Raw genomic sequence first — 24,116 nt, 5'->3', positions numbered from 1 at the left:
GTTAACTAATTACAACTTAATATTTGTAAATCTAATATCATATATACATAATTTATATAGTTTTGCCTGCAACATATTTCATTGAATACTCATGCAACAATACATAAAATATTAGAAATTGCACATGATATAGTATTAAAAACTATTAAAAACGCTGCAAAGAAATCTATAATTTCTCGGGAATGTGGAACTGCGAAAATTGCAAAGTATGTCATTTAAATTTTTATTGAAAAAGAAATATCTTTTATGGAATTATTTTTATATTTCATAATTACAGGATATTTGAACTAAAACATGTCAATAATATATTAGTCTCAGAAGGTTGTATGTCACTAATAGAAGAAGTATTAAATAAAGCTATATTGTGTTTATTAAAAACTTTTGAAATGCAAGAATAATAAAAATATAATAAAGAAAATTATAATTTTGATAGAGAAAAATGCCTCACTTTTTATTATTATTATTATTATTTTTTTAAATTTATACACACAATTCTTTTCATATCACACAAGTAACAATGCAGTATCCACAAATCTCAAATTTTATATAAACATAACATAAAAATAATGTAAACATTGTTTTAGAAAACAACATGTTAAAAGTAAAGTATTTAAAATATTACTGTTTGATTTTAGTAAACAGTTTTTTTCCACGACCTTTAGATGCAAGTTTTTTACTATTTGTGCTTGATTTTTCTTCAGCTGAAGAAAGTTTTTCATGAAATGCACTATATAACATTTCTGCTTCGGTCTTATTTTCAATCATTTTAGTAAGTTCTTCCTAAAAGAAAAATAGCATTATTCAAATGTACTATTCTTTATATTATTCGAAAATCCAATACCTTATCTTAACAAAATATAAATTACAGCACTTACCTTTGTAAGTTTATTAAGATGATCTAGTGATTGTCCTTTACCTAATATTAAATGTAAATTTTTAGAAGTAACTCCAGGTAATTTTGAAACGAAATCTTGAATACGAGGATTATATTTCTCTGCTAATATTTCTTGGTTTTCTTCAATTCCAACTTGTGCAACTTTCTCTGCATTTGGTTGATCTTTTCCTTGCTGTAGATTTATATATGATAAATTAGTGATATGAATGGTATCAATTTAGCATACTATTACTTATATGTATTTTGAGTATATAAACTCTTATAAATTATAATTTTATTTTATTACCTTCAGTTCTTCAAATAATTGTGCTGTTGCATGAGGTCCAGGTGACCATACAAGTTTCAAACGAGGAAAATGTAAAGTTAAAAGTTGAAGTTTTGAAGTGATGAACATATTTTGAACATCCTTGCTAGCATAATAGTATCCCTATAATTAAGAATTTTGCCTTTTAATGAATTTAAAAATTTAAGTAACTGCTAGTAACTTTGCAGTATATATAAAACATATATATTTACTTGAAAACAGAATGGTTTATTTGGATCAAATTCTATTAGAAGCATTGGTTTGCTGTAATGTCTTGTCATAGCAACAGCTTGATTGTATAATCTCCCACTATTTAAAGAACCAATTAAATCAGAAATACTCTTCCTTTCAACGCAGATATCTGGTGATAAAATGTAATCTCCCACCTATAAACATAATTATAATATAAATATCCTCTGCCTTTAAATTATTTAAAATTTTTAATTCCTTTATACCTGTAATGTTATAGGTTCAACTTTCATGCCTCGTGTATAAAGTATAGCAGGTAGTTCGCTTCTGAATTCTCTCATGTCAACTATAACAGTATTAGGAATTTCAGATTTTTTCGATAAATCACCTTTACGTGTACTCAATTCACCATCTGCATTCGATTGTATTGCAAGATTTAAACAATCTTCAGATTTTCCGTCTTGGTCTTCAGGAATAACCATTGTCTGACATAAAAATATACTTTGTTATAATTCATATATATGTAAAGATTCATTTGAAATACAATAACATACAGTTTTAGCATTAATCAATAGATGAAATGCTTCTTTTTCTCGTCTTAAAGATGTAAGGTATTCTTGTTCTTCCACTGAGCTCTCATAGATTAAGAAATATACTTTTAAATCTATTGATGGATTATTATTTTGATAAACCTATATAAAAAGTATATCTACTTAAGTTATAATGATACTTTATTAATAAATTAGAAAAAGTTGTTTTATTAATTTCACACATACTTCAATTTGTCGTACAGCAGACATGTCCGCTACATACATAATGATATTAGTTGGTGTATGTTCTGTTAAAGCGCGTTGCAATGCCATTGGATCACCGTATTTTTTCAAACACTGTATCAAAACAATAGGTGTATTTGTATTTATGTTAGTTAAATCCAGATCAGCAATCTAAAAAAATAATTCATATAGAATTCTTTTAATTTCATGCATTACACAGTACAATAGATTCTAGTTTTACTTGTGAGCAATCTTCAAATAAAGTCTGTTGTTTGTTATCTTCAGCTGTTGAATCAGATTGATTTTCTTCTCTGACTTTTTGAGATAATGTTAATACATAAGCATCTTGTTCTTCCTCTGTACTATGTTCATTATTTTCTGCAGATGTGGATTTTTCTTCTACATTTTTTTCACTATTGAAGTAAATGAAGCAGTAAAATGCATATCTTAAGTATATATATGCTTTTCAATAAAAGATTATATTTTTAATTTGTTACATACGCTGTTTTTGCTATTTCTTTATGAGAAAGTTTCTTTATTGCTTCATACAGTAAATATTTATTGGCACCCATAGTTAAATAATTTCTTAACTGATAACAAATATTTCGATCATGTACCAAAATAAGGACCTTTTCAGCATTCTTGTTATCCTTGTTCTTTTTATTGTCATTCTCAATTTCAAGTAATACTTCCGTTAATGCTGTCCATTTTGGAGTAGCTTCAGGTTTTATTTCTATATAAAAATGATATGTACATTATCAAATTACGAAAACAATAAGGTAAATTATTTTTTAAAATAGAAATCTGTACAAACAAGCTTACCATTTTTTTCGTTATAAATTCTGTCTTTCGCATTTTTAAATAAAGCATCTACAGAATCTAACATTAACCACCCACTATTTTTTACAGCATATTCCATTGTGCGTAAGCGATTTAACATTGCATAAAACGATACACAATCTTCATATGTTGAACATCTAAATTGTATATTTTTATATTTTTCTGTAGGAAATGAATTTTATTTATTTCTTTGCTTTTTGAATACTTACGCGAGAAGATCACGTAACATTTTTAAATCAGATAATAATTGTTTAGAAGTAGAACTAAGTTGATGCCACATAGGATCTAATTGTGATTGTAATTGCTTATGAAACTTTTTAGCTATTGCATTTTCAACAGTTAGATCATCTAAATCCAACTGTAAAAAAGTAAAAAGAAAAAAGAGATAGACGGATTTTAGCTTTTATATAATCTAATAAATTATTAAGATTTCATACCTACATATTTATTAAGCCTTTTTAGTTCTTTTATTATATAATTCATTATATCAAGTAAAGAAGTTTGAATGTTTAACATTTTTGGTGTAATTTTTATGTGTAATTCGATAACATCTGGCTAAAAAAAATTGTTTAATGAACTTTTTACGCTAAAATTCGTGATATATCTTAATATTAGTAACTATATAATATTATTACCTTATTTTTTTCTAAACTATTATTTACTAGTGTATGAAAACGCGGCCATAAAAACAATTTTTTAACAAATAATGCTTTCATTATTCGTTCTACTTGCATAAATCCAACAGTAAATGCCAATGCTGAATTAGTGAAAGCTTTAATAAAACCAGTCTACAAAAATTTATTAAATTAATACTTATATTATGTAACAGGGATTCATATCCTTTTTAAGTACCTACTTTATTGTGTTGCCTATATAAACGAAGAGCGAATGCTTCTTGATATGAATTTAATATATTATGTGCTCTGTATACAAGAATTCCAGTAATTAAATTTAATGGAACTCTTTTTTTTATGAAATCTACTATAAGAATTCGACCTGACATAAATAGTACACCACCTTCCAAATACAATCCTTCTCTATAATTATTAAAAAGTAACAAAGTGAAAATATTAAACAGAATTTTTGGTTCAAAAAGTTGCTATTGCGATGCAAACCTTTCATCAGAAGTATATTCGGAAGAAACAATACGAGGTAATTGATTGAGTCCCTGACTTTTTAAAAAATCAATAAAATACTGTTCATCGTGATTTGTAGTCCCTAAAACTATAACTAAGTTTCCAGGATCTATGTAAGCTCTTAATATATTTGCAAATACAGTTTCTAAGCCAAGTCCCCTAAAAAGTTATAATATAAATAAGTCAGAATCAACTGAGAAACAAAATAAGTGAAATATATTTTATATAATACAAAAGTAAATACAATAATTACTTTGCAGTAATAACCAAACCATCTTCATGGAGTATTTCCAAAAATATTTGATTCTCGTACTCCAACATGATTAATTAAGGAAACTCATGCACTGTATTACAACACATCAAAACAATATATAAAAAAGAAAATCTAACAAATACCAGGTAATGGATGATGAGGTTGATGGCTTTTGTTCCTAAAATAATAATACTTACAATTACTTATATCAAATATATATATATATATATATACATGTATTATGCATTTTAGATATTTCTGTATTTTAATATATACCTCATTATGAATATTTAAATTTCTTTTAAATGATGTGTTTTCTGTATCTGTTGTTTCATACACTAAAAGAATATATTTACTACTTTCATGTGATGGATGTCCATATATTCCTATACTAACTGGTCTTTTAAAGCTGAAAAAAGATATATTTACTACAATTCATATATTTATTTGTTTATACAAAATTATATTTAATATACCTATCAGGAATAACAATAACATCATCCCCACATGTAGCAGATTGAAGACAATATTGATCTGGTTCGTATGTTGGTTTTGTTGTTATTTGCGAAGCATATAAATCTGTGTCTCCAACCCTATGAAATATAGAATATATATATGTAAAAACAACATATGTATGTAAATTAATAATTAATATAACATCATTTTAATAACTTACTTACTCAGATATTAACACTATTCTAACAAAACCATCGTAAGCTAAATTATAATACTTGTATGAACCTCCTGCAACTTCATCAGTTACATAATGTAATAATTTATCTTTAGATGCTAACACACAACATATCTGCGAAAATACGTTCTATTAAGTTTGTATAATAACCCAAGAATTCCAAATCATAAGTATATTAAAAATATCTTTACCAAAACAAGAAATATAGATATATTCCTCATAGTATAATGAATATTAACATGTTCAACATGCAATAATCATAAACTTGTTGCTATAATCCTTAAAAATCTCACTATAATAACAATATTACCCAATTAACCTTTGCACGTAATTCATATGTAAAGTGTTTCTGGCAAGTTAACATGGAACATTAATTAATAAAACTGTAACTGTTATGCTATCAATTAAAGCTAATATATCTTATGAATATTTAATAAATATATAAAATCTGTATTAAAAAGTTATATTCTTACAATAAAATATTTTGCACCAATCTTTCGAACTATGTACGTTTGTATTCGAAAAAGATATTTGAGGTTAACATGCTTAAATTAAAAGTAACAATTCATCCTATATGTTATTTCTGCAAGAAATAACATATAGGATCTTCGTAAATAAATTACAGAATGTTGAAATTATGACAATTATAAAAAGTTCATTTATATTATATATGGTTTATTTTATATGTAGTATGTATTTTGATTCAAATTTGATAAACGCATTAATTGAATAAGGTTTGGCAGATGTCGCATTAAATATATTTATACATTATATATGTACATACATATATATAAATTAATAACATAATAAATTAAGGCTTAAATAATAAGATATGTACTTACGTATGCCGATAATTATATTATATAATGGTATATAGGCATATTGCAAATGCTAAGAATAATAAAAGTAAATAAGTGGTTACAAGATATATATATATATATATATATATATATTTATTTATATACATACTATACATTAACAAAACTGATGAAGATCATTTAGGTAATAATCAAAAAACTTTTGTCTACTTTTAAAATTAATATTTAAAATACAGTGTAATTTAATTGTGAATAAAGTCAATAATCTTTCAAATACAACTGTAGAAAAATTAGAGCAATTATACATATATATATATATATATATATATATACGTATATGTATGTATATACTTTATGAATTCATACAAATTTAACTTACAAATTACGTATTACGTTTTAATCTCATATTTATTTATTTAATTGCAAAAATTATTTTTACAAGAGTATAGTATTGTTCACATAATCTATGACGATGATTAACACGTATCAAAGCTCTTGTTTATAAGCCCCTTGTTGCTCGCACCTAACACTTCGTAACCAAGTACGATATCCGGTGCATCACTATTAGGAAAAGAGGTATAATAATAATTACTTAGTAGGAATTATTTGTAATAATTAGACGCTATACATATATGTTGGTAATAATTTCTCGTAAAAATGTTAAAAAATGTTCAGTAAAATTATTCTTATTCCTAAAATTATTTGAAGTAAAAGTCACAATTAATGAAACATTATTTTGTTATTGCATCGATCGAAAAATCAAGCAAATGAAACAAATACAAGAATAATCCTAATTGTCTTTAATTTCGTGATCAGATCTAGCAACTTGCACTATATCTTTATAGTGCAGAAACTAAATGTTGTACATTTTCTATTACGCAAGTAGCGTGTTATCAGGAGGCATTAGAAGGTCGTCATCGTGTTCATGTTCTTCGACACCAATGGTAGTCTAACACTGGTCCGTCGAATTGCAAGGCGGTTACCTCGATGCAACCAGTGCAATAGGATCGGTCGGTATAATACACACTTTTTCCTACATCGATATAAGCTACCAGACCGGTAACAGTCTCTCCTTCTCGCGGGGTGTAAACAGGGCCTATGACGAGTCTGCAAGTGGAAGAAAGAGGAGGTGAGCGGCAGCGCGGGTGAGAGTGTCGACTAAGGACTCCTGGGTAGTGATGTGTGCGACGCCTTATTAGCGATGGGAGCAATACCCTCTTGATCCGTTTTCGATACTCTAACAAACGACTTAAGATCAATTATGAATACCGGCGATAACACTTTAGGAAGCCTTCATATTTGGATGAGTTATTTCAGAAGGTATTGTCTTATTATTTTTTAATTATTTCAACAGCAGTAAATAAGTTTTTCAGAAGACAAACTGGTCAACTGCACTTTTTATTTATTTCTTAATTTCATTACACAAGTATTTATGAGGACGACATAAATAATAGTAAACTTTAAGGTAAATTTAAAAAATAGTACTTGTAACATTATCACATCCCTGAACTTTCCAATTTATGGAGTTGACCAGCGTACTTCTATATATGTACGTATGTTTATTATCCTCCTTCAGATTACAAAGGTTATACAATTCAGTGTAAACGAAAGCAGGCGTTTACGTATTTCTAAATGGTTTAAATATGTATGTACTTACATATATTTCTATAGTTTTATTACTAGACTACGGATATTTATGCAAATTCGCATTTTTATAAATATATAATTTCAAAAATAGAATTTATATACATTTCTACAGCTACAAATTTCCTATAAATATAAAAAAACCCGCATTTTATTTATTACTAATCTAATTCCAATTTTTCTTACAAACATCTTCACTTATTTTAATCGCAAATATCCACATTTAATCGTTACACATTAATTATTATAAACGCTCGAGAATTGTATTTAATGTGATTAAAAACGTTACAATGAAATATAATTTACGAACAAGTGTGTACCATTAACATAATTACAATACATTCTGTTCATATTTCAGATTTCTCAAAGATTCATTTATCGAATGAGTGGAGAATTAGAAATTCCTGGTGAATCGATCCTATCACTAGAGAATATGCATGTGTGTACGAATGAGAAGACTTAAGGGACGATACGGCGGTGAATCGAGCCTAAGGGTCGTAGAGTGGGGAAAAGAGGGAAGGGAGAATGGTGGAGGGTCAAAAAATGTGTAGGTGCGCGCGCAGCTGCTTTGTCTCTGTTGTCGCGATCTGGTGGGGGGATGGCCGGACCACGAGGGGCCACAGGGGTCCGTGAGCGGACCATGGCGGACCAAACGCGACTGCATCCTTTCAGTCGGCCGCTGAACCCGCGCGCCGTGCGGTTGTTCGTGTGTGTATTGCACTTGACTTCGATTCATCGCGTATCGTTCTTTTTTTATTCTCCACTGCGGGACTACGCGTGTGAGGTTTTTCTATTCGCCAGCTATCCATCCGTACCTGCGAAGGTAACAAAGACCGAGGGAAACGGCAAGGCTACAATCCAGAGGAATCTTTCCTGACCAAACCAGGACCACGACACACGCTCACGGATTTTTTGGAGTACGTCTTTAGATTGTTTTCGTGCGCGGGCGTAACGCCGACGTGAAGTTCTTCTGCATGGTAAGTAACACACAAATGTCTTTTATCTTAGAAAAATTGTCGCGTACGCTCTGTTCCTTGTACCGTTTCTAAAGTGTCGCGAACGTGGATTCTTGTCTTCGAAGAATCATATATCGTCTTTCTTATATCGATGTGAATATGCAGATTTTCATTCTTTTAATAAAGAAATGGATTAAATATCTCTTTCTTTTGTATTGAAGTATATAAATTAATATCGAAACTATCGATGACTCGTATAATAAGAGAAAATGAAAGGTATATGAGAAAATAGTGTAAAGGAAAGGAAAAGCTTTTATCGAAAGTGCATCGTTGTAAATCTATGCAATTACTATAAAAAATTTATCACTTTGATTACTTTGATAATTCTAATATTAAGTCAATAAATGTAATATAACAGATATAATGTCCCATCTTGTGATTTTAAGCATTAAAGAATTGTACATTCGATTGTGAATTTCTATAATCTGTCGAAATGGCATATTCATAATTGGCATAAGAGAGGCACTATGGTCCTTGCCCCGCGATTCTTTCTTGTCGTTCCGCGGAAGGATATTTCGTTAGACAACCTAATTTAGTTAAGATGTTACTAACGAACTTGTTCGAAAGAAAGAGAACAAACATTGGGCAAGGTTTTCACACGTGTATACAATGTAAAATGTATGTAGCTTCGAGATACGGTGAAATGATGTAATGAAGAGGAAGATAGATGAACGCGAGGTAGGTTAGGTTTTCGATTCTGTGGTTGAAAAACATTTCGCCGCGAAACCGCCACATGTGTTTCCGGTTTCGTGAATTTGTCGCAAGAATGCGACACACGTCAAAAACCAACGGAAATAACATACTGTTAAGAAAAAGGATATCGTATAATACTTTCTTTGTTTCATTTTCTGTTCTGTTTATCGCTCGTTGATTATGATAAACACAGATAAAAATAAATTTTATAGAAATAAAATCAAAGGCGGTCCGAATAAATGTTAGATTGGGTTATATGAAATGTTTTTCCAAATAACCGCACATAGTTTGAAATTGAAACATCATATAATCAAAATAATGTCCATATTGATTCTAGCTTCAGCTAGCTTCATTATTTAAAATCTATAAGAACTATTATCAACCGTAGAATATAAAAATTATCGAAATAAGGTTAGAATATCTTTTAAAATAATTTATGCATTCCTCGATTGATAAATTTATGTTTCTAGTAATTTACATTGCACTTTTCCAAAATTCAAGAGTCACATAAATATTCTGATTATTCATGAGATCCAATAATAAAGTTTCGATATTTCTATCAAAAATCTTTTTAACACTCGAAATACGTAATTTGTAATAAATTTCTTTTTTTATATGGCAACGTTGGTTTACCTAACTAAAACTTAGAGAACATTTCATGTGCCTTAATCTAATAATTAAAAGCAGGCCTCCAAAAGGACGCTAAATAAACCGTAATTCTATATAATTTACTAACGAAAAAGGTAAAAGAGAAAAATTGTACCCATAATCACACTTCGTGGGACGAAGTAGAAGCTGAAATGCTAAACGATGTTTGAAACTAAGGTGCGTACTTAATAATAAGGATTCTGTTTTTGTTGTTCTTATGCGCGTATGAATATTGTCGTACGTACATATGTATATTTGAGAGGCGAACGTACAATTGGTACGCTTGCTTGTGTGCATAACACTGGTAGTGCTTTCAGCAACGTAGAGTACGAAATTGTACGTAATTATACCATGTAATCGTAAAGTACTTGGTGTGGTATTCGTGGTGCGTTATAAATACAACGAGTATCTGCTACTGTTTCTTCATTCGCTTAGTCATATTTCTCTTTGTACTCGACAAAAATTATAAAGAAAAAAAGTATACTATCTCTTGTGTCGAGGGATATAAAGCGGAGGTATAATTTGAAGCTTGAATAATATTACATATTGTTGTAATTTCAACTACCAAAGCGTAATATTGTCGTATTCTTATTGAGTGGATATTAATATAATCGTGCAAAAGGACTCGAATAACAAAGGATAAATAAATTTTACATCGATAATATCAAAATAATAGGTATCTATTATGGTAATAAAAATAGTTAAGATTTATTTTAGAAAAGTTTTAAATTACAAAAATTATTATTGAAATTGGTGAGAGATTTCTACGATTATCGAATGCATAGTTGCTTTATGTCTTCATTTATTTCGCGTTTTATCGCGGGAGAAAATGATGGTTGTGGCAAGTTTTCAGGAAGCAATTCTCGTTAGTAGGGACTTTAAAATGACTATATTCGATTACGTTCCGTACCGGCATCTTGCTAATTTCGTAGCGTAATCAAGTGAACAGAAAACGTTTCAATAAGTGTGCTCGTACAGAACGAGTGGTGTGTACCGAGGCAGACACAATTGTATACGTTGGACGTGAGAAACGAGTTTTATCGCGGTTTGTTTGTTTTTTCTTTTTTTTCAAGTCGCGGCAGAAATTCGAAAGTCGAAGCGTAGCAAAGAATCAAAAAAAGCGATAAACAGCATTTTAAGTTTTTATCTGTTCGAAAACAGCGTTCATAATGGGATAATTGCATACCTTTTAAATGGGACCTTTTTTGCAAGTCATTATTTAAAAAAATTAAAAGATTTTATTCTTTGTAATTAATTAAAATCCTCCTTACTATTTGTAATTAATTACAATTCTCCTTACTATCTAAAAAGACTAAAATCTTGTTTAAAAATTTAAATACATATGTAATAAACATTTTAAAAACAAAATATTAGAGAAACAGTGGATATTATGAATTTTGTATGACAATATATTTACTAGAAAATTTCCATTATATTGAACAAGGTTTCAATTTTAAAGTAATTTAAAGAAAATAATTATTTATTCTTAACGAGGAACATATCACTTTAATATCGACCTATTCTTTGCAAGATTTTATTTATCTACTCCAGTTAAAGTACCCGATGAAATGTTTTAATCTCGTTATTTCTCGTTTTTTTTTTCCCATCAAGGTTCGACGTTTTATCGATGACTTCGTAATACGTAAACACAATTTATTGTGACATAGTTCCGTTTCGTGAAACAAGAGCTCCCAGAGAGAAAGAGAGAGAGAGAGAGAGAGATTAATTCAACGATTCAACGATTATTGAAATTGAGCCATTAGCAAAGGCGATTTTTATTCCAGACCTGAGAACTCTTTGTAATACATGCGTACCTACGATCGTAAACATCGAACAGAATACACGTTTACGGATGGTTCGAGTACTTTTCGAATCATTTTCGGTTTTATTTTAGCGTGACGTTATCGTGATTGCTTGAACGTTATACCGATTTCTGGTTTTACTGCGTGTTCAAACAAGTGTGCTCATGTACAGGCGATAAATTCACCTTTAAATCGCTCGAAAAGAGAAACAAACGATGTAGATGAAAAGCTGTGTCAACTATTTATTTTAATGTTTATATTTTCGTGGTTCTTATTTGAATATATTTTTTCCTACAAATAATTATATTGTAGGACATAATAAAATAATAAATATCCCTATATAAAAAAGCTACGAACAGATTGAAAGAAGCTCGATAATATCTGTACACCTATATTCAAAAGGCTCTTCCTCGAATATTGATCTGAATTAAGCCCTTCGCTATTTAGTTCGTATTAGGGAGAGCGTGTTATTCAGTTTATTCCTTTCAATATATAGATCAGCTATGATGAATCAATATTGTACCTAAGGCTATATAAAATAAAAATATAGGAATATATTATAAAAAGCTTTTTGTCTATCTTTTGAGTGAAGAAGTGTAGATACAAGTCGTTCGTTGGCCAATGTAATCATGAAATTCGTTACAGAGCTAATGAGATTTCAAAATGTTTTCTATATAATATATACAATATATACATGAAAGTTTCCTATGCCAAATGTCCAAGTATTTTTGCGAACTACTATTAAAGTTAACTATTCACAAAACGATTTCATACACTCAGAGTTGTTTACTCGCATTAATCTTCATTATAATTCTTGAAGTCATGCACAAATTGAGAAAAACTATATACCATGTGCCAATATTTTTTAAGAGGCTAAATTGATGAAACGAGGAGGATCGCCGGAAGATCTTGGTTGATCTGGAGTTTGATCTCAGGGCCGACCGTTAAAGGCAATCCCCGAGTTTGTGCCAACTCTCCAACACTAGTGTCGCAGTATGACAATCGATCTCTGTTGGAAACGTGTATATCGAACGCATTTTCAGGTCTCGTTAATCTTCCCTGTCGCGTTCGATGGCTCGGTAAATTTCTACATCGTTCGACATAGAGATGGAAACGAATAATTGGTGTTATTAATTACAATCGAGTGAAGATGAATAAGTAAGGAAGAAGTTGAGCGAAAAATCGAATCTTGTAATATTGCAGCGTTCAATTTAGTACTTTTTGTACTAAATTCTCCTCTTCTGAAACAATCTTCGTTCATTTGGCTATTTCGTCGATAATGGTCGAATGACTTAATTTAGAAAATTTGTAAATCATATATAAATTATATTATTAACTATAACATTCTTATTTCTCGGAATAACGTGCGAAGAAGCTCATTGCGTGTAAAAAAATTTTGCTCCAAACTTTCCATAAATTAATAAAGATGTTGTTTCGCTAATTTTTTAATATAAAGTATAATTTAAGAATAACTTAAAATCGTTGGATCGAGCTGGATGAATCATCCTCTGCAGAGTATAAACTCTTTTCTCTTTTCTCAGATACGATCTGCTAAATTCTTTTAAACGGTACATAATGATCATAATGCAGATTTCATTGATAATCTACAATAAATCGAGTACGTTAAACCGCTTGTACTTCGATATATCTTTGACGATGAGAGTAATCGATTTCAAGAAGGTAAATAAGTTAAAAAAGTTCATCAGATACTTATTCGCCGTTGCAAATGTTCAAAATGTCCAGTTCTGTTACATCATAGGACTCGTAGGAGGGTGACTGCTTGTAACGATGACCTCATTTTTCGTCATCATCTTGTTTTTACGATATTTTCTGTATATATAATATATAAGGAGAACTACGATCGACCGGGCACTTAAGGATTGTGCAGGTTGATAAAAGTAAAAGGCGAAGCCAATATTTAGATTCGTTATCGATTGACCCTCAAACTCACAGGACCAGGAATCAAACAGATGCCATAGGTCTCCCCCTTTGATAAGTCTCCTGCTTGAGCACGATTCCATTGAAACTTTCGAAAATTTCTCATCGTCTAATGACTCTCCATCGTGATTACATTTTCCTTGTTCGATCGTGGTTACTCAGATAAGAAAATGCTGGAAGGTATATTTTGTAATATTTTGTGCATTATTTATTCTTCGATCGTGTAATTCCAATTTTTTAAATTTTGATCCAAAGGAGATAAATATAGGAAACGATAAATCAGATAATCTGTTTTATTTAGGGGGTTTTGTGATAAATTTTCAAGTCTCTGTGATTGCACATCATGTGTTTTAATGTTTCAAAGTATACAGATCTTCTCTATTAAATTATTAGTAACATTAAAATCTTTCTAGCGATATTTTTACAAAATTCACTTTCTTTTACAAAATTCAATTTGAATTTGACTAAGACAGGTCTGTAATATATTTAAGTATCGGTCGGAGGTCGATAGTTTTAATAGTGACGATTTTGTCACGAAAATGGTTAAATCATAAAAATTTTATTTTATCTACATTTTTCTCAGATCCAAGATTTTACATTCTTACATTCTTTTTGCTTTTGAGCCCGTGTCATTCCTAATATGACATTCTACCAATTTTAATCGAACCACTTCTTACTTTGCGGCAATGTTTTTTAATCGAAATTCAATATTGCCACGAATTCAAAGACATATCGAAGTAAGACGATTCACGAGACATATTCTTTTTTCAAGTAGAAGTTTATCTTCTTCCATGGACTTGTTTTTCAACTTTCAACCGTTGCGTGTATTCTTTTCTTTTTTTCTTTTCACGGTGGTTCGTGTCAAGTTCTGCAACATTTTGCAAAAATAAATAATGTTCGTAACGCAACGCGACTAGATCTTAAATCTTCGGAACCGGCCTTAAATCTTGATCGTCCCACATGCCTCCATGTCTGTGTACGCGGAGGCCTGGAACACGAACGAAAAGTGGTGCTCCAATGAAAAAAAGAATCGGTCGCTGGACATCCAGGTAGAAAAATTCGTTTTTTTGAATAATTTATTCCGTATAAAAACGAAAACCCTAGCGATATTCAAATTAACATGTTTTGAGAAAAAACGAAACCGCAAGCTTCCTTTTGATTTTTCATGTGTGTAGAAATTAAGCTGTAGTAGGTTATTGTGTTAACAAATATTTATTTTTCCTGTAATAATTATTTTTATTACTTTAATATTGCTTTTATAGCACTTTTTCATGTAGTCTTTACTTAGTTTTCTTTTTTATAACTCATCATCCATTTTTATAACGTTCTTGGCTTCATTTTGTTCATTTCAAATTTTGTTAATATTCCATATTTCCAAAACTGCTGAAGAAATTCCGAAAGATTACTAACTGACATCGCTATTTCATTATCCGATAAATTATTACACCAATTAATAGACTTAATAATATAAATCATAATATCATGGTTACGATATAAATGAAGATATCTTAAATTCATGCGTACAAACAATGATCTGGTAAATTTTTGAAGAAAGTAAAAAAGAAGAGGAATTGTAAGGAAAGAATGCTGAATGCAATTACAGAGATATTTCGCATTCAAGAGGAAACAAATGGGGAAAGTCGACGAGTCTGTTTCATCTCGGATTTGTCAAGCCAGAATACGTTGGCCCTTGCATTCAGCTTTGTGTGGGTCTTTAATTGGCCATATTTTTAACTCCGAGCCGAGACTGGTTCACAGCGATAATTTTTTCTTTCATTCCTTACGCGTTTCTGTTTCTTCATCGTGAAATTGACTGCCTCGCCACGCATGCTCGACCTCCTAATAAACTGCGAAACAGCTGGAAATCTTGCAAATGAAAATCGATAGAAAAGTATCTTAAAAAGAATATAATGCGCTGTCTCCTCTTCTGAATTTTTAATATTTTCTTCTTATTCTTGTCTTTAATAACGTAAGAATATTCGTTAAATCTATTTAACAGTGCAAAAGAGAAATATTGCAATTTATTTTGATTATCAGTGCCAAGTTTGTATCAGCCCATATTTAATAGAAGTCAACTACTTCGTAGTATACCTAACACCGTAATATCATACATATCAATACATAAATAAAATTACAATATACGAATATTGCAATTTATTTTAATTACTAACCAATAATTTCAATAATAACCAATAATCTCTTTGGATTAGTTGTTAAAAGAAAACAAAAGGAAAAAAAGGAAGAAATGAAAATAGCAGAAAAGTCACTCTGTTTGCCATTGAGAAGAAGGTAGAGGGAGCCGTGCCAAAAATTCTGAAACGGCGTCTATTTAACCGCCAGCAAACAAGAGGGGCATTGTTCTCGCTTCGGTGGAATCAGTTCCGAGTACCGGTGTATCATTGTCAGTTTGTAAGAAGGTTCCTCTTTCGTATGACTCCACCATGGCATACAAAACCATCCATTTTCCATGATTTATCCCAGTTTCTCGTTAATCGTCAAGTAACCTGGTTAAGATTCTTGCCAAATCTCCAATATAGTTGTGTTTCTTTAATTGATCCCGTAAATGGAATAAGACCTTATTAGGCCAATTATCGATGCTCCAAGTAACTCTTTCTTCGTCGAATACGAATGAGATAACAATTGCTGACGTATTTGTTTATTTTATATACTTAACGCTATGAACCATTCCGTAATGTCAAGAAGCTGTGAGGCTAGCAATGGTCAGGTAAAGAAGCAAAATCCTAGTCTTAGCCCGGTTAATGCAGCGCTACTCTAGTCTAGTCTAGTCTGTCCTATCTATCATTTTGAAACATCTACTACCAAGTATTATGATCAATAATCTATCTAGATATACTATGTACTTTCACATATTATCTGCATTCTGTATATTTTTGCGTCTTTAAGTTTCCTATAAATACGCGAATATCTCCGGTCTATTTACGACCGACGGTATATCTCGTCTGAATGTGCATCTCGTTGCACACCTGCATTCTGCATCCCTTTCGTCTTGCTATCGATTGCACGACGTCCATGACGTCATATCACGGAGTAGTGACAGTTAGCCCCCTATCGGCCTATCGTTTATCGGTGACCGTACAGTTGTGCAGCGTTTATACGTCTCGTTACCTTGTATCCTCGCAACGTAGGAATCAGAACAGGATCGACACGACGCGACGACGACGCGACGTGGGGATACACGGACAGAATGGTGGGGAGGAGACGAAGCGGGATATTGTCGAGGCGTAACAGATCAAAGTGAAAGTTGAGGCACGACTCGCAAGGAGCAATACGACGGCTGTGCTTTACAGACATTCTTTTTCTATCTTTGTCTTCCTTTCGTTCTTCCCTCGTTGGGACGTATGGAGCGAAGAAGAAAGGAAGAAGAGCCGGAATCACGAGTCGAACCGGAGCCGAAACGATCGTGTGCACGCTTCGTGCCTTTGACTTCTCTCGACGCAACGATTACGCGATTATATCACGGCGTGTCCCGTTTCTTTTAAAAAGGAAAACCTCCCCTCCCTCTGGCCCTCCATGGCCTCTATGTAATATCGGTCGACTATCTCGCTCTCGCTCGCTTGCAAAAGTTTCTCTCTCTGTCTCTCTCATCCAATCGGCGTTGCATCCTTTCGTCACGATTCGTGCTGACGTCCCATCCAGCGAGTGTGCACTTCCGACCAACTGGTCAACCACTCCACACGCCACTTACGCACTTAGACCCGACGAAAGGGTCCTCACGCCCGTTTCAGAATCTATTTTTATCATCGAGATCTCTCCCCGTGTGTATATCGTCGGTTCGATACCGTTTTGCTTTCTGCTGGTTGTTCTTCATGAGGGCGTGAAACTTTCTCAGTACACATTTTCACGTATGCGCGTTTATTTCATATTTATGTTCATATTTTTGATTTTGGATTTTATTTTGGTATTTCTGGTAGATAGGCTTTGGTATTTCTGAATTGCAATTTATAGACTAAGAGCTGGAATTGTTTCTCGAAACTCTTTGACGTAGTTTCTTTCCTCAAAGTTGAAATTTGTTTCATGTATGCATATGTAATTTTTTAAAGAATTTTTACAACTGTTCGAGAAGCTTGTTAGCTTGAAAGGTAAATAAAAGAATAGGCGGCAGAAGTGCAATTTTTACTCCAATGTGAATGTTTTACTCCAATGTTGGAATGGATGTTATATTTTAATTGATATCATTAAAATATACAGAGCTTTTAAGTAGATTTTGACTTTAATATCAATTCGATATATTTTGATCCCGTTTTATTCGCGATTTTTCTAAAATATACATATCTGGAGAGAAAAGTAAGAGGGAAAAATATTTCAACGAAAGCAATGCAGAAGGAAGTATAGGTGAAATATGTATTTTGTAGAGTATCGTGTTTCGCAATGCGGTATTTAATTGCTGAATCAGAAATCGTACAGCTGTTGGAGTCAGTGACTCACTAAGACTACGTCCAGATTTGACAGTGACGCGACGCTGCGTGGTCTCGTTTATAACAAATCGGATCTACGTATAAAGGCGAGGTCACCATGAGGAAAGGCACGATTTATTCGAGCGTTTTCAGGATGTCGTTGATTTTGTATTTGAACAGATGTCGCGTCGGCAACGTGATTCCTGGCTACAAATATTTTTATCCTTGTCCAAAGTAAGCAACGTTGAATTATTCGTACGTGTATCGTTTTCTCAACGAAAAAACTATTTTTTTTGTATCGTGAATTTTTGCAATCTACAGGGTGGATTTGACACTTGACGATAAGTACACAATAAAATATAGATCTTTTTGTTGTTAATTAATTTTCAAACATTGGCCTCTCGTTAAATGAAAGTGGACAGATGGACTTGAATTAAATGAGGTAAATACAAATTGAGGATAATGCTTAATTTGTAGAATGTTTGGTTTCTGCTCTTATCTGCCTTATCTTCGTTTTTTCTGTCTAAATCTTATCTAGTTTCCCTAGTTTTAATGCAAAGTAAAGCTTCGTGTCTGCAAACTGCTGCAAAATGTTCATATGAAATTATTACAATCGGCTCTGAAATTTCTTGCTCGTATAAATAATATATTAGTATTAATTATTACGATATCTATAAACTAATTTCTCTGCTTAAGTTTCCAGTATTTTCTCATAGACGACTACGTCCAAGATGAAAATATAATTTTATTAAAAATATATGTGATATATCGTTTTAAATACTCTACCCTTGTACGAATATCTGAACAAAATCTGTAAAAGATTCAATTTAACCTAACAGCTATTGACTTGTAATATTATAACAATCAGTCATTTGCTTTATAAAAAAATCCTGCATATGTTTAATTAATTATAAACAAAATCTTACAGTATTAATATCTTCTCCTATAACAATCAATCTCTAATTAAGATTGCATATATCTTTTCAGAAACCTTACTTTATAATATATTGGAATTTCTATCTGCAGATTATCGTAAGCAAAACTGGGACAATCTGTACAACAATATCTGCAACAACCTCGACCGTTGATCCTTTCACAGGAACGCAATCAACCCAATACTCTACCTACCTAAAAATAGCAACATCAGTATACATTCTAAAGAAAGGGACACCGTTTTGCACGGTGTTTTTATCACGGCATCGACGTTGTCGTTACGTTTGCTGCTGAGAAAAGTGTTCTCATAAGTGGTCGCGTTGCAGAACGAAACAATGGTTGGTATTCGGAGCGCGTGCATTTATTTAAATCGCGGAGAGCAAGTGTTGCTCCTTGCGGACGGAGTGCACAGCGAAGAGGTTAAATATATCTGGCCTGGCCTAACCGTTCCTTCTATCCTCATTCCTTTCGAATGGCCAACCAGCTACTATGCCTGGGTGATTCCACACGAGACAGATTCGATCTCTGTGTATAGTAGGTGATATAGCGAGATCGTAAAATAAAACGTTGAGCATGGGTATTAATCGATTAGGTAACCAATAGCGTTTCTTTGGAGAAAGTGTCATTCAAGAATTTGTATTCTTTTTCCATGGTTCAATTATACCGAGCAATTTATTCCGAGTAACTCTGATCAGTACGAATCCAACATTATAGTCACGCAAAATCGTAAACTTTGATCATTTATCGATTTCTCGATCTCGCTACATCGTTCGCATCTACTGTACTTTGCTTTCCGTGCACTTTGGCTTCCAGCGAAGAAAACTTTGTTGCTTCACGGTCAAACTGTCGATGAGGGATATAAACGACGATGGTTCGATCGAACGCCCGGTCGTTAAGGCTCCGACCACTTTCTTTTTGGCAGATTATAGCAACAAAGTTGCTTGGACTTCTTCGCAATCCCTCTTGTAACGACTGCGACCACTTGTAAATGTTCTTTTCTTGATATCATTCGCCTTGGTCGAGCTTAAAGTGGAATTATATCGATTCTTAAGTCTCGTTTATGAAGTCCTTCGTCGACTACTTTACGTGAAACTCGAAGATAATTGACTAGAACGCAAACCAGCTGCGGAGTTCGCTGACTTTTTGGTTATTTCTTCAGGGTAGAAGTTACTTTTTAAGATTACTCCTCTAGTTTCATAACGCACTGATTTAATCAGTAAGATTCTATATAATCCATGACATTACATGTTCGTGGAGAAATTGCAGAAATACGTACGTATGTAATTAAAGATTACTAATTAGCAACAGTAATATCAATAGAAATGGGTAATTCTCTGTGAAGATTCATGATGGACGAAGAAATGAATTTCAGATTATGGTATCGAGATAAAAAACCGACCAGATTTTCGTAATTAACGTTTAAGCGAAACAAGTACCCGCATACAATAATTTATAATATATCAAACCATATAACGTTACACTAAAATACAAGAGAAGTCACGGAAATTATCAGAGATCCAATGTTTAGGAAATAAGATCCTCATATTGGACAAAAATCATTCTGAAAATTTGAAATTTATTATTACAGAAACCCTATAAAATACCAAAAGTGATTTACACGAAAATACGCTTTCACTCATGTGGCTGTAATGATATCATAAATTCAAAGGGGAATTTCACTTTTCATTGCCACTGCGATCTGCGTTAATCGAGATTTATTATACTGCCTTCTGTACTATAGACTCCCCTCTATCGTACCCTGAGAAAATCAAAGTGATTAACGTTGCACAGTATAGCATCGTTCATTAAATATCGAGTTAGCATGCCTCGTGCGGTTTAATCAGGATAAGGCCGGATTATAAATCAGATTAATACGTCGGTTTGACGGATGTATCGTTAATTTGTTTAATTAACCGACGCTTTGTTGTTACGTTGTTTTGTCGTCTGAATATTTAGATTGACGAATTATGAGGAATATTTTTGCGTTTAGTCAATAAAATAAATCACACGAAGGAACTATTAGCAAAGGCAAACGTATAATGGCCGATAAATTGGCTCTGATGTACGGAGCGGTCTGTTCGTGATACTCGTTTCATTTGCAATCTTGCCTCGTCTTTGTCTCAATTCCGAACAAACAGATCGTGAAACGAGAGAAAACGTTTCTTTCAAGATGGATCGATTCGTCATTGAAGAAATAGGGCCACCGATTGCTGCTGGATATCTATCGGCAGCTTTTGCGAAACGTTCGCAAGTTATTAATAAATACGGTGATATTATATCTTTGTAGAGGGTGTCGCAATTGTGGAGGTTCTAGGTTAATATAGGTATTACCAATATTACAATAGTGGGTCACGTTTGATAGATGCTATAGTAAGATTTATAGCAAGATTTTGTTCATTTATAACAAGATAGTAGAAACATGATATTCTACAAATTCTACAACATCTACAAATGAAGTATTTTATGTAATTTCATACATACGGCAAGGACTTTCAAAGTGGAGTCATTTTCAATACAATTGCATTTTTCTATCATTGAATGTAATCTCAAGTTGGGACAAAATATTAGAAATTTGTTTTATTGGGATGCATGATCTTTCTTTTTAATTTTATATTAAACATCTTCGCGAAACGTTATAAATTCTTCTTGCTAAAAATCAAAACATAAAAGTTCCAGGATAGCGACAAATGTAGAACAATTATTGAATTTAGAATAATTTACTTGTTGCGGCATTGGCAGATTCTTTGCAACCCTTAAAACCTAATGCAGTACGTACCTACGATTTTGAAACATTCGGTACAACTAACTGTGATACTGATAATACGTATCAATACTGGGAAAGCCGTGCCAAGAATAACTTCTCGCGTAGGTATAACTAACGCAAATGATGATTTGTGGAAAAATAATAACAAGAGATGTACTGTATAGCAATCAAGTGGAAGGAGTAGCATACAGACACTGGTGGGTGTACTTACTCATACGAGAAATGTGGGAAGAAAAAAGCAGTACGAAAGTGCAAGTCGTTTGCGTAACGCAAAGTTACTTACGGTGACGTTCATACTGTTTATTGAAAAGATCAACAAGGTGTCTCATATATATTCCCATCACAATTTCTCGTGAACGTGCATCTTGATAATATTTGTTTCTATTGATTAATATTTTAAATAACGTACGCAAGTATCGAATACATAATAAATTCATAATTGAACTTAATTCTGTTATCCTATGGTGATATATTACATTTTCTACAAATTAAATTCGTAAGTTAAAGGAAGTCCATAGCTTACATCTTCTAACTTATCGATTCGTTAATATCGTTAGATGGAAAATTATATATATAAATAGTATTACCAAGCTTTATCTCAATTTAAAAAAATTTTTCCTGTGAAAAGCCGATAAGAGATTTGTTTTTTCCTATTCATCGAAATCGAAATCCTATTTGCGAATCTACTAGAGATAACGTCGATCGTTTATGGAAGAGGTTAACGATGGGATCGTAATGGTTAATGAAACGCGTTTCACGCGGTTTTAAGCAAATGTGGATGCTATTCTAATCAACCTCTTCTCGTGAGCGACGCGAGGTTCAATGAAAGTGTGCTAAAGTAGGTACGTATATTGCACGAGTGTGCCGTCCGAGAAAAAGCAATATTGATTTCACTGATTGCACTTTCATTCATTCGACTTGCTTACATGGAATTAGAGAGACTTCGATTCTCCATCGAGCTAATACTTGATCTATCAGAGTGGCTGAAATGACCAATTCGTAATTTTTCATAGAAATTTTATAAACTTAAAACGGCGCACTTATAGGAATCATCTCAAACTCCTATTATTATATATAAACGAACAATCATTGCTAATTGAGAGAATCAGTTTCGAATTCTTACTACATTATAAACTTCAGATATACAAATTGTTTATCTCTACTTCTACCGTACATTTAATTCTTATCATATGAAAAAAGATGTTTGCACATATACAAATTAAAACCGTAATTAACATTGTATTTTCGTCCAGTCGCGGGGAGACGCGATCGCGTTGAAGCGCGTCAACGGGAGTCGTAAATTCCCGTTACGATTATACGAATCGACACCACGAGCAGGGCGATCCCCTTATTTCTTTTGGGATAACAGGGGTGTTTGTTGTTGAATAACTGTAGTCTACACTTATATAACATAGATATATTTCCACCAAATTACAACACTTAGAACGTAGGCAGAAATGATTTGACTTCGTCGTGTCGGAAAGTACGATGATTAACCCGAGGGTTGATAGAGTTGGCGCGTTGAATACCGAGAACTTGTTAGAATAGTAGACTTGACTGCCCGATGAGTGAAAGAACAGTAGAGTTGACTATCCGAGGTGTGTAAGAGCAATACACTTGACTGTCCGAGGAGTTTAAGAGCACTAGCTGACCCATCTCGTACTATTTTGGAGGACAGCTCGATGTGGGTGTACCCTTTTTGAACTAAGAACGCGGATTCGTTGTTCACACTTTTCGGTAGAAAAGTGAGGGTAACGATCCGCGATGCCCATTGGTTATAGCCAATGTTAATAAACAAAATACGAGGAGAAAGTCTCCTGCTGATGTGGCTCATGGGTGTCCTTGTTCTTGGGAAAAACCAGCTGTTTCCCGGGGCACATTTGCTTTCTCCGTAACTAGCAAGAGCGTGCAACAAACCCAAGGACCGCTCAAAGGACCCTCCATAAATCAAAAATACTTATGTGAAATTAAGAAATTATAGAAATTAAGCTAAAAAGATTCGGTTTATGGTGGTTCCTTGGGTTTCTCGCGAGTCAGTGTACCGAGGGGTAGATCTTGGCGGCCAGACCGAGAGGGACGTCGCACGGACCATCTCGCGCGATGTAACAAACATCATTTCTTTCCTCTTTAAATATCTCTCTCTTCGCAAAAAGGTTTTCGAACAGAAGAAAAGTACAATACATGTACTTTTATATTTTCCGATTCCAGACATCTGGTTGGACAGTGTCGTATCATTTTACGGTTGAATTTTCGATTGTTATCACTTACTTCCCACGATTTCCCGCGTCACCTCTGTTAGATATCTCTGTTCCCAGCTGGAAAGCCAGGAGGAGGCCAAAGAAGTGCAAGGGTTCGTTTCCAGAG

At 32.6% G+C, this 24,116-nt stretch overlaps 2 protein-coding genes across 5 annotated transcripts in view; one reads left to right on the top strand and one right to left on the bottom strand.

Moving 5' to 3' along the window:
- Nucleotides 1–207: 207 nt before the first annotated feature.
- Nucleotides 208–5,173, bottom strand: LOC132908624 (DNA repair endonuclease XPF). 2 transcript variants are annotated; one of them, XM_060962777.1, is made up of 19 exons: nucleotides 5,067–5,173; nucleotides 4,867–4,983; nucleotides 4,667–4,818; nucleotides 4,391–4,568; nucleotides 4,117–4,296; nucleotides 3,858–4,038; nucleotides 3,637–3,789; nucleotides 3,443–3,556; nucleotides 3,211–3,359; nucleotides 2,984–3,138; nucleotides 2,663–2,894; nucleotides 2,403–2,574; nucleotides 2,165–2,332; nucleotides 1,943–2,080; nucleotides 1,655–1,873; nucleotides 1,412–1,585; nucleotides 1,182–1,322; nucleotides 876–1,067; nucleotides 208–780 (listed from the first exon to the last, which is right to left on the bottom strand). In XM_060962777.1, the coding sequence occupies exons 4-19, from the start codon at nucleotides 4,456–4,458 to the stop codon at nucleotides 619–621; spliced, it is 2,598 nt and encodes an 865-aa protein (XP_060818760.1). In that variant the 5' UTR covers nucleotides 4,459–4,568; nucleotides 4,667–4,818; nucleotides 4,867–4,983; nucleotides 5,067–5,173; the 3' UTR covers nucleotides 208–618. The 2 variants fall into 2 exon arrangements, with proteins under 2 accessions (XP_060818760.1, XP_060818768.1); XM_060962785.1 differs by lacking the exon at nucleotides 3,211–3,359 and having other exon boundaries at nucleotides 2,984–3,163; nucleotides 3,439–3,556.
- Nucleotides 5,174–8,152: 2,979 nt separating this feature from the next.
- The window catches only part of LOC132908362 (probable serine/threonine-protein kinase dyrk2), a 265,251-nt gene continuing 249,287 nt past the window's right edge, over nucleotides 8,153–24,116 (top strand). Inside the window, exon 1 of one of the 3 annotated variants that reach the window (XM_060962359.1) lies at nucleotides 8,153–8,520. The gene's annotated coding sequence lies outside the window, so the exon portion shown is untranslated. The remainder of the gene's footprint in view (nucleotides 8,521–24,116) is intronic. The other 2 variants (XM_060962342.1, XM_060962350.1) reach the window with 2 other exon arrangements.

This window comes from Bombus pascuorum, chromosome 1 (genome assembly GCF_905332965.1).
Source record: "Bombus pascuorum chromosome 1, iyBomPasc1.1, whole genome shotgun sequence".
NCBI classification, from domain to species: Eukaryota; Metazoa; Arthropoda; class Insecta; order Hymenoptera; family Apidae; genus Bombus; species Bombus pascuorum.
Note: the sequence above shows the minus strand (reverse complement) of the source record. Positions and strands in the feature narration are given on the sequence as shown.